This window comes from Saccostrea cucullata, unplaced genomic scaffold (assembly GCF_032062105.1).
Source record: "Saccostrea cucullata isolate Sc308-1 unplaced genomic scaffold, CSIRO_AGI_Scuc_v1 ctg871, whole genome shotgun sequence".
In the NCBI taxonomy this organism is placed as follows: Eukaryota; Metazoa; Mollusca; class Bivalvia; order Ostreida; family Ostreidae; genus Saccostrea; species Saccostrea cuccullata.
In genome coordinates this window covers 25,929-40,236 of record NW_026941323.1, presented here as the reverse complement: position 1 = coordinate 40,236, position 14,308 = coordinate 25,929, and the positions used below count along the sequence as shown (strand labels likewise).

The 14,308-nt window shown below is 33.5% G+C and overlaps 1 protein-coding gene across 8 annotated transcripts in view; it reads left to right on the top strand.

Moving 5' to 3' along the window:
* Window positions 1-14,308, top strand: part of LOC134257628 (uncharacterized) — a 107,361-nt gene that overhangs the window by 69,093 nt on the left and 23,960 nt on the right. For all 8 annotated transcript variants that reach the window (XM_062740214.1, XM_062740215.1, XM_062740217.1 and 5 more), the window contains 3 exons: window positions 4,316-4,426; window positions 9,123-9,236; window positions 13,450-13,541. In XM_062740214.1, the coding sequence (XP_062596198.1) occupies window positions 4,316-4,426; window positions 9,123-9,236; window positions 13,450-13,541 (317 nt within the window). The remainder of the gene's footprint in view (window positions 1-4,315; window positions 4,427-9,122; window positions 9,237-13,449; window positions 13,542-14,308) is intronic.

The following is a 14,308-nucleotide window of genomic DNA, read 5'->3' as shown; positions in this document are numbered from 1 at the left end:
AATGTCTCAAATCCTAAAGAAATTTCTAGCGTGTTTTATCGTTTGTGGAATAATTGGATGTCTGCAGACTGTTGTTTCTTTAAAACATTAAAGAAATGTAATTTTGACGTCAAATTTTTTATTGCATTTTGATATTGGTGGTCATAAATTTTCTTTGTATTGTGTGAGAGGACACAAATTCACACAATGCTTTTACGTTCATAAAATTCAGAAAATAAAAAGCTTAATTTAACAAAGTGTGTATTGAAAAATGAAAAATTGTTACATTTTGTAAGTTTATTGCCTCTGCACATTAAAAGCTTGCAGGTGTGATCAAAGAATATAGAATACCCTTACAAAGTTGCAAATTTTATCAAAGGTTTATATCAAAATGTGGTGAAATGAAACTAGATTGTAGATTTATGACATTTCATAATGTATGTGTGTGGCAAGAGCAAAATTGGACCATCTCCCATTTGGTCAATGAGACGGCAGAAATTAATCAGGGGACTGTGACAAGGAATTGTTCTGAGCTGTTACTTGTTTGTGATGGTATCTTGGAGTTTGATGTCTTGATAGAAGTTCTGATCAAATCAATTTAAACCAGGACCCCCATTGTATCAAGTCATGACCTTCACCTAATATCTGAAAAAATTCAATCACCCATATTGTTAGGATTGGATCAAGTTTAATTTACAACTGGGGTAAATTTTTATGAGGGTTAAAGATTGATAAACAAGAGCACAAAGTTGCTTTTCTGTAAGTTTCTTCATTTAGCTGTACAGAGTTTCATACTTAGACCTTCTTAAAGACAAGCACTTTATAGTTTTCAGCTGCTCCCAGCAAGATTGTATTATAATATACTGATGGAACATATCCTTACAGATAAGGTTTACAATATAGAAATTCCTTCCTTGCATAAGTACTGCACCAATTAGAAAGTCCGTTTCCAGATTATCAGGACCGTGTCTGATATTCAGACGTGACTTTGGGCATTTATTGAGGAGAATTATACCCCCTTATCAATGTCTCAATATACTCTAATTACAAACAAAAAGTCCTGTAATCTGTGTTTACATGGAGATAAAACTTTACACGACCTGTCCCAAGCTGTTAATCCAAGATCAAAAGTTCTCACGACTGAAGCGTATGGCTACGCTGCTGCAACGCATCTTTTACGCTACCCCTCTACAGCAAGTATCTGAAGCATGGGCGAGGGAATTATGCAGATCTTCTTCAAAGTCAATTTGCTCAAGGTTTAGTTTGTATATATTTAGTGTTGACTCTGTGAAGAGTCTTGTCTCATGTTCCCGTTTGATCTAGCTGTGTCTTGGTTTCTGAATGGGGTGTAGAGTTCGTACCCCAATAGAAATATGCTCAATGTATGTACTATACTTAATTTATAAACATAGTGCTTGTATGTATAGTGGTCTTTTGATTTCTTTTGCACCTGTGGAATAGGTAAAAGGTTCTATTTTGGGATCATTAAAAGTTAATGATCATTGAATGGAAAAGGTTCAACAATTTTTTTTTTATAGGCTTGTTTGAATTGCTCTTCTTCACAACTTAGTGTTGAGGAATCTATGTAACGTTATAGCTGTAGAAATAACAGTAAAATATGTAATGATATGCTTCGTGTTAAAATACAAAAAAGCAGCATCAATCTTAAAGTGTGATCATGTCATTGAAATAATGTTTACATTGTAACAAGTTTGTTGAACATTCAAATTGTAAAATGTTTGATGATATTCGGTGTAAATTTTAGTGTCCACTCGAGTGTGTTTACCAAACAAGGGGGGAAAGCTAGGAGGAATAATAGGGTGGTATTATACCAAAGCCTTGACGTTGTGACTTTAGTGAAAGGAAGCTAGAGGATTTTATGATAAACAAAATTAACCCTCAGCAATCAAGCCATAAATTTAGTAATCCTTAGGTACGTTATATACTATACCACACACTACTATACTTGGTAGGGGTTACTCCTTAGTACTTTTGTCTGTTTTGGTCCATGTATAATAATTTTGGAATTTTTGCAATATGTTCTTTGATATGCATATGGCTGTTGAATGGCATCTCCATTGGAATTCAGTTCATGAGGAGGAAGATTTTGAGGTAATATTTTTTTTTTTTGAGTGCTGAGGTTCGGAGAGAAAAAAATCGTCCAATGAATTTCCACATGCCATCATCTGAAATGTATCTACCAATGGACACATAGCAATTATAGAACTTTAGAAGGAAGTATTGTTAATTATATAATTAGGCTTAATTTCATCTGAGTTGTTTTAATTAATCATTTAATTAGTAAGATGAAGTTAATAATATACTTGTTGTGTAGAGTGCTTTGAATCATTGACAGTTTTCTTTCTTTAAAACTGGGTTACCGTAAATTAAAATGCAATTGTTTTTGTTTAATTCTTATGCAAATTAAAACACTGCAGCATGCGCTTCATTTTGTATGTAATGGATTACATAGTATGTAGAAAATAGCAATTCTGACATTGATTCATATAGGTGTGTTTCAAATCTGGTAAAGGTTAAATATTTAATCACTGCCTCTATTACAATTCATAGATGGAATTTTTGAGATTGTTTTGTGTATCGGGGTATTTTAATGTATTAGATTAATGGATTGGATTAGAGATTTGTACAGTTGAATCTGAGGACAAACGCAGTGGAGAACTTAGATTTAATGTGGTAAAAGTCATATTGTTAATTGAAATGGAACAATACAGCCTCAGATACCCTGAAGCCAGAATGTATAGCGAACAAAGTCTGCTGCTAATTTAATCCTTTCTCTCATTTGACTCGCGACTTGTCAAGTAGAAAAGTGTTTTTTTGGTTTTAACTTGCGGGTTCGGTACTCTTGTAAGAATGGAATTAATTAACAATAAAAATCTTAATAAGGTTATCTCTCCTTTATTTACTTGCCACAAAATTAAATGGCTGAACTTTCGGTGGTTTTTTAAATGAACAGGAATTAAAGGAGATGTATATAATGTGAAGTAGCAATTAACGTTAAAAATTTCAGCCAAATAGATCCTATAATATTTAAAATAAGCACATAAAATGACTGAGTCATGAAATTTCATGTGAATTAAAAACTTTTTTTCCCACATGAATATTGTTCACTTTATCTATAATGAAACTTCATCCATGGCTCTGTGTATATATGACAAACTTAAAAACCACAGGAATTTGACACAGATACATGGTATGACAGTGGCAACAATTGCGGCACTATTGGACCAATCCTGCTAGATACCACAGCGACCATCATTTCTATACCTGCCTGATATACTTGACCTACTTCAGATCAGAATACCTGTCAAAATCAGGTGTACTGAAGTCTACCTGCTCATTATAGACTGTGTAAAGTTTGTAAATCTCTAATAAGATATTCATGCCAATAGGTCACGATTTTCAATCCCAATGAGATTTTTGTTGTTGAACTTTATGAATGAAGTCATTTGATTTTTGTGTGGTTCATGTACTAAGGGTTAAAGAAATTTCGAAATAAGGAGTAATGATGGTTAGACAAATTTTTATCTTATTGTCATAAATGCATGCACACCTTTATTTTCCATTTAAAGAAATTTTGAAATATTAGGAAGGGAAAATACTCAGATATTTTTTAGCTCATTGTCATGATATTCATTCATGGTTTTATTATACTCAAAGCCCCCTGTGTACAATATTTAGTGTTTCCAGTAATGTCTTTGACTGATTTAGATATTGAGTAATGGAAACAAGCTTTGTAAATATAAGCTTAAGAGGTATGAATGATCTTAAACGTTCAAGATATGGAGGGTACATTGTGATCGATTAAAAAGTTCAATACAAATCCAATTATTGAACAGACGTGGGAGGTTTTAAGTTTTCTATGCATTTTCTAACCGAAATTCAATTTCCAGGCCTATGTTTGACACAGTAGTTTAATTCACCTCGAACGAATTATGTCATTTCAATTTTAATTCACAAATTTAGTTATGAAGTCATATTAAATATCTTGCTTAGACTATTCAGGGTAGAATATTTTGTCCCAAACAAAACTTGACGCTCCTTACAGCAAATAGCTCTTTCCTACAGAATGACCTAGCTGGTATCTTTTATAAATCTCTGTGGAAATGTTATTATGTGAAAGTGGCAAAAAGTAATCTAAGGCAGAGGATCATATTTATTCCTGTGAAAATTAACCCAATTATGTACGCCAAATATACATTTTCATCTGAAATTTCATTCCATGGAAAGGAAATTTGAGTGGTGTTTATTGAGCTATTTGAGGACATTGTAATTTTGCTACTGAAAGCATTATTTACGTTGATTTATTTGTTTATAGGTTCAGAGAATCCCGGATTATGAGAAATACCTGAGTGACCTCCTAGAAGATACGGATCCTCAACATCCTGACTATGAGGATCTCAGCAAGGCGGCCAACAGGGCCAAAACAGTAAGTGTCTATAGAAGAGGGCCAAAACGATTAATGTCTAAAGGGGGCTGAAATTACTGGGCCAAAACAGTGTCTATAGAGAAAGGCCAAAACAGTGTCTAAAGGGGGGCAGGTTACAGGGCCAAATCAGTAAGTGTCTATAGAAGACGGCAAAAACAGGTTCTAAAGGGGGCATATTACAGGGCCAAAACAGCAAGTGTCTAAATGGGAGGGCCAAAACAGTTAGTGTCTAAAGGGGGGGGGGGCAGGTTACAGGGCCAAAACAGTGTCTACAAGAGAGCGACCAGGGATTTTCCACTGCCCCGTGTAGGGCCAAATATGGGCCCCATTCCCAATTGCATAATCACTCTATTTTTCCCAAAAATGAACAGCCTGTGTTTAATTTTTGAAAAAAAATCGTGCAAAACAAACATGGTCAGGTTTGAACTCTGAATGAAATGAACATAATTTTTGGAGACTTGGCTCAAACTTTATAATAATGGATCTATTTTCTGAAGTAAAGTTCTGAATAATGAAGTAAACAATCAATTTTAACTATCATAAGTGTTTATTTATTGAAATACATCTTGCTATAAAATTTCCCAAAAAGTTGTAAAATGTCGTAAAATTCCCAATGGTAAGGGTCTGGGCCCCATTTCCAAAATGGGTTGGAAAATCCCTGGGGACAAAACTGTCTAAAGGGGGCAAGTTACAGGGCCAAAACAGTAAGTGTCTACAGGGCAGGGCCAAAACAGTGTCTAAAGGGGGGGAGGGTAGGTTACAGGGACGAAATTGAAATACATCTTGCTATAAAATTTCCCAAAAAGTTGTAAAATGTCGTAAAATTCCCAATGGTAAGGGTCTGGGCCCCATTCCCAAAATGGGTTGGAAAATCCCTGGGGACAAAACTGTCTAAAGGGGGCAAGTTACAGGGCCAAAACATGAAGTGTCTACAGGGCAGGGCCAAAACAGTGTCTAAAGGGGGGGGGGTTACAGGGACGAAACAGTAAGTGTCTACAAGAGAGGGGCAGAACTGTCTAAAGGGGGGCAGATTACAGGGCCAAAACAGTAAGCGTCTACAGGGGAGGACCAAAACAGTTAGTGTTTAAAAGGGGCTGAAATTACAGGGCCAAAGTAAGTGCAAGGGAGGGCCAAACAAACAGGAACAATATTTTGAACACTCAGTTGTATTTTTAAATGTCTAGAGTCTTGATCCGATTACAGTAGACATTTATCCATTATTTTTGCTATCATTATCCCCTAGTGCTTTCATTTACATAATTATCACTAAATAAAATTTTAATATCCTGCAGTCTAAGGTCTACAAAGACATTCCTTTAATTAAGACTACACAGGAGGCCGTAATGTTCTATTGTTTATCCATTTCCTGTAACGTCACACTCACTGGTGGCAGCACTTCATTTGTTTGTAATATCCTCTATTGCTATACTCCGATTATTAAAATAAAACGTTCATCAAATATGTATAGTCTGTGGTTCATCAGCAACAACAACGATGACATTTATATATCGGAACACAAGTTTATTGTCTTATTGTCCACGCTGAGTAGGTAAATAAATATTCCTCATTCGATGTTATGATGCAAATGACAATCTCCAAGTGTGATAAACAGAGGTTCATAAGATGCTTATAGCAGAATGTATTAAATTTTGTTTACAAAATAAAATTTAAAAAAGAAACAAGCTCTTATTGTAAGCAGATAACGAAGACAATACATTATTTTGGTTGTCAATTTTAAGATTTTAAATATTTCAGTCGGTTTTAAGTTGTCCTTGTTATGACATGTGTATGAGGAGCAGATGAATTATGCCCTGTTATGGACAGGTTTATTTTAGGTTTAATAGGTTCACTTCTGAATTTGAGAACAATATGTCTGTTTTTTTATGTCTAATATTTGTTTACACAGTTCTCTTTTTAACTCAAGATATTTATATATGGGATGCAAAATTCATGCAAATAAGAATTTGCCTCAAGTATGCTGTTTTTATTTTGCTAATATTTTTTTCGAAATAGATTTATACATGCACACTTGTCAACTATAGGTACATATTCATATATCAACAACTTGCTGTCAATGTACAGTGCCCATAGCTCTCTCCAATATTTTGTTTTAAGCATGTTCGAATATTAAAATTAATTGATGTTTTGTCAATTTAGAAAGCTTAAGGTGGATCTGTAAGGAGTCATCATGGAGCTCTAATGTCGAAGACGTATATTTTGATTGTACGCAAGCAATCTGACTTAAATTTCTAATACTGCATTAATATTGAAAGATACTTGGTAAAAAGATTTACAAAGCCAACAATTTTAAAAGCAAATTTACATGAAATGTTTATCCAAATGAAACGTGTAACTGAATGCTCTTAACAATAAATGCCAACAGCAATATGTGTATAGCCTTTCTCAAGATCTGGAAGAGATAGGAAATAGACCAAAAATCTATGCGTCAACATCTCCCTGAAAAGCAAGATGAATTCAACGCCCTTGGCGTAACTTTAGAGTCTTTTGTGGCCAATTTTGGGGGGTTACAATGAAAAGGTACATATCAGTAAACATTGGGTTCAGGGGGCAAGGCTCTTGGCAGAAATTAGATTCTCTGGACAGGTATTCTTTGACTGGAAGTCGGAGTATTTTCAGGCTTCCGTATAAAAACATTATGGTAATAAGAAGTTTCAAAGGTCACGGAAGTTGAGCACAAGGTGTTAAGAATTGCATAGTTCTAGTCTAGTTGAATATCTTGTGCATTTTAAATAAGAGAGTTACTTATCAGAGCTTGAAATAAATATTGAAAATAAAAGAGGCACATTTTGATATGTTAACTTTCCTGTAATTGAGTATAGTCTTTAAAAAGTAGGCAATTTACATGAATTCAACATTTTCAGAACAAATCAGTACCAAATCTTATAATTATCAGTACATCTGCAATTCAAAAGGCATATAAAAGACAAATTGTCAAAGAAGGTTTATTTTTCTTTAGGGTAACTTAGTTCGTTTGAGATTACATTGATCAAATGAGATATATTTGTATTGCATGCTAAATATGTTTCTTTGTAGTATATAAATAAAATGCTTATAGTAAACACAAGGATGAGCCCTGATTATCTGTTAAGTTTACAAAGAATATCCTCAAAATGTGAATTACAGAGTAGGTTGTAAATCGTGACTAAAGATTTAAACTTTAAAAAACTATCAAGTTCAACAAATAGATTTTTTAATTATCTGTAATTCAAATGAAAAAAGTTACAATCTTTTAAAGAAATATCAATTGAGATTGAATGATTTTTTTTCTTTCTTGGTGTGTGAAAATTATACACAGGGATTGATCCATTTAAAGAATTTTGAAATCTATAAAATCTAAACCTTGATCAACTTTATATTTTGAAAAAAAGGTCATATAGACAAATATATTTTTAGTTTATTTTTGAAAATGAGTTTTAATTATTACTTTAGGAAATCTTTGTATATAGGTAGAAACAAAGGGAGACAGTGTATGACATTGTGTATTTTTGTTTTGACAAGGAAGGCCTGTCATCACCCGAACATAACAAGAGAAATACTGTATCAAAACAAGGACTGATAAATTTCAGGAATTTGTAATGTGAACACAAGCCTGACAGCATATTGGTCAAATGACATCATGACTCTTAACGACTGATGTCAATTCTGCGTTATCTCGTTAAATTATACATAAGTATGTCCATAACACCAGTCCTACACCTGTCAATCAAATACACATTTTCAGACACAATTTTTCATAACACCATGTATCGCATACATACAAAGTTTGGTCATCATTGGTCGCATTGTTAGAGTTGTTTTCTTTGGCTTTGTGTTATTTTCATGAGGAATGTTACAAGGAAATAGTGAAGTCCAGTGATAAGTTTCTTATTGTGTTGTAAATATATTGTTATGATTCTGGATGCAAAGATCTTTGATACTACATGGGTAAGATGTTTTTTTTCTCCATAAACCAAACAAAAAAAAGTCAATTTTTTAAATAAAATTTCATAAAATAATTGAAATATAATGATGGGCATGACCAAAATTTTTTTTAAAATTATTTTAAAAATCTGCTGATCAAAATTTTGGTAAAAGAAATGCTTTTTCTGGTGGCTTTGCTAATGTGCTAAGAACCAAACTTTCCTGAACTGTCTGCTTCCTATAGATACCCTACACCCTTCCTCTGTGTAATTTAATAAGACCACTGAATAAAAGCAGGAGATTTAGTGTTTTTAAGGTATTTGGAGCAAGTGATAATTGTGTGCTTTTGATAAAAACGGCTCTCTTTGACGTCACGAGAGATTAATGTCAAACCAGAATCTGGAGCTTCAAAGTCCATAAAAAGTTCACTCTGTCTCTTTGTATTGGGTTACTTTGTTTACTGTGGGGTGATTATAAAGCAGTATTTTTATAATTTTTTTCTAAAAATAAAATGAGTTTTTTGACCTAGTATTTCTGTATCATTTTACTCTGTATTTGGGAAGAGGAAGGCCTTGTTATAGCAGCTGGATATATAAGATTGTAAGGCAGGGCATTTAGGCAGAAAAATCTTTTTTGAAAACTATTTCTTCTGAAGTTAGAAAAATGCGCTTGAGACTAGTACTGCTTATTGTACATTTAGTACCAAACCTAATGTTACTGATATATCCTTCATGTGTTTCTATTGGTTCGTTTTTAATTTTGGACTGTTTTGCAGATGGTAAGGGAACATGAGGATGAACTGGGAACTAACAACGACCAAATTAAAATGGATCGAATTCAACAGCGTTTCCCTAACGATGACCTTCAACTCAGGGACAATACACCACCTGTAAGTACTGAATTGTCTTATTGGCCGGGTCACTAAGTAGACCTTTGACCTACTGAATTAGGACTTTTAAAGGACATGTGTGCATGTTTCACAAATTTGACCTGTTAGAAAAAGACATCATAATAAAATTTTTCAAACCTTTGATGAAATAGGTTAATAATTTCATAAGATTTTTTTTTGAAAGGTGCACAAATAGTTTGAAATGCATTAAGTCAAAATTTATCTTTTTGATGCATGGGGCCAAGAAAAATAAACTAAAATGGGTTAATAGGTAATTGACTTTGAACTCATTTCAATTTGTATGTTTTATTCCAGATATAAATGTTCAAGATATCAATTGAATGTCAACTGTACCCATGCATACTTATCAATGCAGTCTGATGCATCTTAATCATTTTCTTTCCTTAAGATTGCTATCAAGATGCTTTAATTTATTGCCACATACATTTCTGATCACAGAGTAGATTAATCGAATCAGTGTATTGAATAGATGATTGATTTAAGTAGCAGGATTTAAATGTGCAATTAAAAAGGAATAACAAATAGAGTTATTTCAATTGATAAACATTATGAAATTGGAACTTTCAAGGTCTTTTTGCAAGCATTATGTATTTTTGAGGGGACAAGGTATTTATACACCCATTTTAAGATGGGACGTTTTTTTTTTGATGGCATTGAAAAGAAGTCTAAGGGATAGTGTTTCAAGTCCTTTCATACTGAAGCTCACTTTACATTGTTCAAATACTTCCCTTGCAGAGATACATTTGTATATACTGTCAATTTTTTATCATTCCTTTATCAAGATTTTTTTTTCTTTGGAAAGATGGGCTGGTAGCCTTTAGAAATCATAAATGGGTAGGAAAGATTTTAAACTTTGCCTATTTTTTCTCTATTGAATGTTTCTGGGTTAAATTTCCACCTCTATCCTGTTTTCTTTGTGCTTAGTAGAATTTTAGTAATTTTTGATTTGAAAAGAGTTTCCAGAGCAACAGATGAGGAATAAGTTTATTCTGTATTGGTCAAAGATTTAAGGTGTCTCGTTCCGAGGCATAGAATTCAGCGCAGGAAATTCACAAGGAAATATTCCCTAAAGTTCATTGTAAGCTTTTGTGTATTCTTAATGTTGTTATTGTTTGATTATGAAACAGCCCTGTGAAATGAGAAAAATGAAAATCTCTTGTCCAAACATTTTGATTTTCCAAATGAGTGAGGCTTGAATTGCGAGAGTTCTTTATTTTCTTAAAAGACTTTGATGTGTGATAGATTTACTTAATTGACTTGAGTAGAAGTATGGACTTATTATTTCACCACTAGGACCCAACAAACTTTTTTTTGGAGAACAGTTCCATTTTTTTTTGATAACGTACAACAGATCATAGAGGCTTTTGACACAGGGAGTTGACGTCTCCCACATTCCGCTTGACTCCTCAGTGCACGACAATTTGGATTAGATTAAATACCCCAAGCATAAAGCCACGATCCATGTTGAATGTTCCATTCAAAAAGGCATAATTAAACCCCGATATTAAGAGGTTATATCCTCACAACAGGTGAATCTGTAGGGCTCTTTGTAAAAGACAATCTCCGGTATGACCATTCCATGAGGTTCTTGGCGAAGGGACAAAAAAAGTCAGCGATAAGTTGGACGCTTTATATACTGCCTAAGCCTGTAGATCATCTATTGTGCTTTTGATTGAAGTGACAATTTTCTTTTTTGGAAGGAGTGAATTACTGTGTTAATTTACGTCTAAAGGAATTTTTTCACTTTAAAAGAAAACGACTCCTCGGTGATAAATGCAAATTTTTTATCTCCCCGTGTGCTAAATCCCGAAATCGAAATCGCTGTTCAGTGTTCAATAGTTATTTGACGACAGTAAGCTGTATGCTAGCACCATCTGCCTAGTGATTTGTAAATACAGAGATGGGTAACATAGTCAGAATGAAGAATTTCCTTATTATTGAAATGATGTGTATTGCAAAGCATTTATCCAGAGGGAGTATTTATTAAGATAGGGAGAAGGTAAGAATTTAAAACAGACAATTCATTCTCAAAGTATCAAAAATTTTAAATTATTGAATCAGTGTTATTGTATAGCTGATTAGCATTTTTTTGGAGGGGGTAGTAAATAAGTAATGAACATGCATGTTCCGTATTTGTCAAGTATGCTACCCTCAGAACTTGATCCAAGCTTGGAGAATTTTTATCTTTGTCTATGTAATATATTTCCTTTTTACATAAATTTAACTTTGTCGTCTTTCTTACCAATATTAATGCATTTACATGGACTAAACATATGTAAGTATTTGTGCTATAATTTTGACTAGAAGTCTTTAGACCCAATTTAGAAATACATACTACATGGAGATAAGCTCTTCATTGGCACCACATTTAAGTTTTGAGCTTAAAGAGTCGGGATTGTATTCAGCCTTCAATAGATCCTATTCATTTTTAAAAAAATTCCTGCCATCTTAAAACTTGGAAAGCTGCAAGACTCCAATCATAAGAAAATTTAACTTGTACTGAATGATGTAAAATTATTGCAGAAAATAGGTAAATGTAATTGAAAATGGTATTTGCAACTTGACTAAGGTTCTAAGAAGGTTTTCATTTTCAGTACAGAAAAAGAACTATGCTTTATCCCTTTTAGGCCACAAAGGGCTAAAATTCCACGGAAATATTTAGTTATCTAATTTCTTTTCTCCTTTGTTTTCTTTTGGAATCTTCCCATATATCCATCCATGAATACATTCCAAACACCACCCACCGACCAAGACAATAGATATGATATACTCATACTATGGCTTTGTATCCACATTCTGTCCCTACAGAGATACACTGTCACAATTTATTCTTTAGGAAAGCAAGGAATCTCTCAGCCGTAGCCTTTTAATTTTATCCCGCTTTTGTTCCATAGAGAGATGGAGGAAAATTCTATTGTTTCCCGGTAGATATGACCTCTGAAAGAATTTTTTCATTGGTGTCCCTAATCTGACTTTGAGAGAAAATGTTGTCACACTTAGGTGGTCATAAATAATGAGAGAGATGTACATATTTTATGCCTTCATGATTTGGCGGCTAATTTTGAAGGTCATTCCACCAAGAAAATTTTTCTTTTATGATTTGCACTTTTTTATGCATTTTGCCAAACAATGACCATATTAAAATCCCTCGGTATGAAAAAGAGAAAATCAGCTTATATCTGGTGATACATCATTATGTGGTGAAAATAATTCAGAGAAAGGAATTTTTGCCTTAAAAATTGTATAGCCAGAAGACAAAATGATAAAAAAAAAAATTTTACATGTGGAGGTGAGAATTTAAGACGATGACACTGAAATTTCATCGCTGGAGAAGACGCTTTAGAACGCTGGTAGGTGTACGAGGGATTTGTCGGATGTCTGTTTTAGGTAATTTGGGGATTGTCCATATCGGATTCTGCCGGACAACTCAGATATTTTAGGCGGAATGTCACAAGCGTGTCTTAAATGAACTGAATGCAGGGGGAAAAAATACTTTGATTGATTATCATATTTTTGTGTAGATCTGTTAGAAAGAGAAATGTGGTGACCTAGATGGTTGATCGTTTGTTCACACCTGTCATATTCATTATGGATTTTTGGAGATATGACGTGTATTTTTTGGTAGTTTGGGATTATATGTGAAACATTTTTGATATCCATGAGATTTTAAGATTGCTACAGGTTTGTTGATGGGATTTCGTATGACAATAGACAAGAGAAATATTTGAAGGTTTTTATGATGTCATGTGTATATTTGATTGTTTTGAAGTCTTATCTATTGTTTATCTAGTAGTTTGCTTACTGTATGTTAAAGATGAGTGTAAGTTTAGGTGTATTCTTATAAAAGTTTGTTCTGAACTCTGTGTTACCTGTTATGCTGTATATATTATACATGTATATTTCTCAGGTAAAATGTTTCATAGATGTTGATCGATTGTTATGCATGATTTTCTTCAATTATTGGAAAGACTATTATGACATATACTGGAACTATTCACAGAAATAATATATCTGTTGGGTAACACTTGAGGAAAAAATTCTGAACAGCCATTCATACATGCAATTTAAAGACAAGAACTGGCTCTAAGAGGGAAACATAAGACTCTTTTTTTCCTAAGTAAGACAATTTTTAAAATGTTGGCACTTATTTTCCAAGACTTGTTCATTCAAGATTGACTCTGTTTTATTCCAGACTTCCCGCAGCCTGTCAGCAAGAAGAAAGTCAGCTCCTGGTGCAGTTCTGTTCAAATCACTGGGAAAGAACCGAAGTTCCTCAAACCTATGGTAAGTCTGTCTGTGTAAAAGACCGGGGGGGGGGGGGGGGGGGCTGTTAAATGTTAGCCAAATACAGGCTTAATTGTCTAGATGGGTCAAGGATTCAAACAGTCAAGAGGAAATGACAAACAAAAAATTAGCTTTAAGCTCTTATTGTCTGTCTGCATGAGAGAAAGTTTTAATTGAATTTTCTTTGTATTGTGTATTGGCCTGCATGGTAAAAGTTGAAATACTTTAAAAGTTTTTGTGTTTTTTATTGATCTGGCAAACATAACATATGTTGGAAAGCAATAGAAATATCCAAGGTCCTTTTGTTAAAATGTATCCATAGGCAGTTCTATTATTGTAATAGAAAGTAGGATATATGGATGTGTATGCATATAGGTAAGCAGTATCGTGAATGATGATTTTTTTAATTTTAATTTTTTTTTCAAAAAATAATCCCAGGGGGATAAAAACTAATTATCTGGACAGGAGGTAGATGCTTGCATATTAGACAAATATTTGTTATTCATCTTTTTCCCAGTTATTGCACTGTTTGTCCTTGTACAAGCTTTGATGGTGGGGCCGTTTCTTACAATTTGTCGTATAGAATTAAATATTGAAAATGATTGCCATCTAGACCTTTGACGAGATAAGAGGTTTTTTCTGCACCACCACAAAGTAAACGTTTCTTAGACCTTGGCCGAGATGATTTAATGCAGATAACTCTTCAATATATGAAATATTAGGCAGGATATAAAAAGCGTACGCAAGGTTAAATACACAAGAATTGA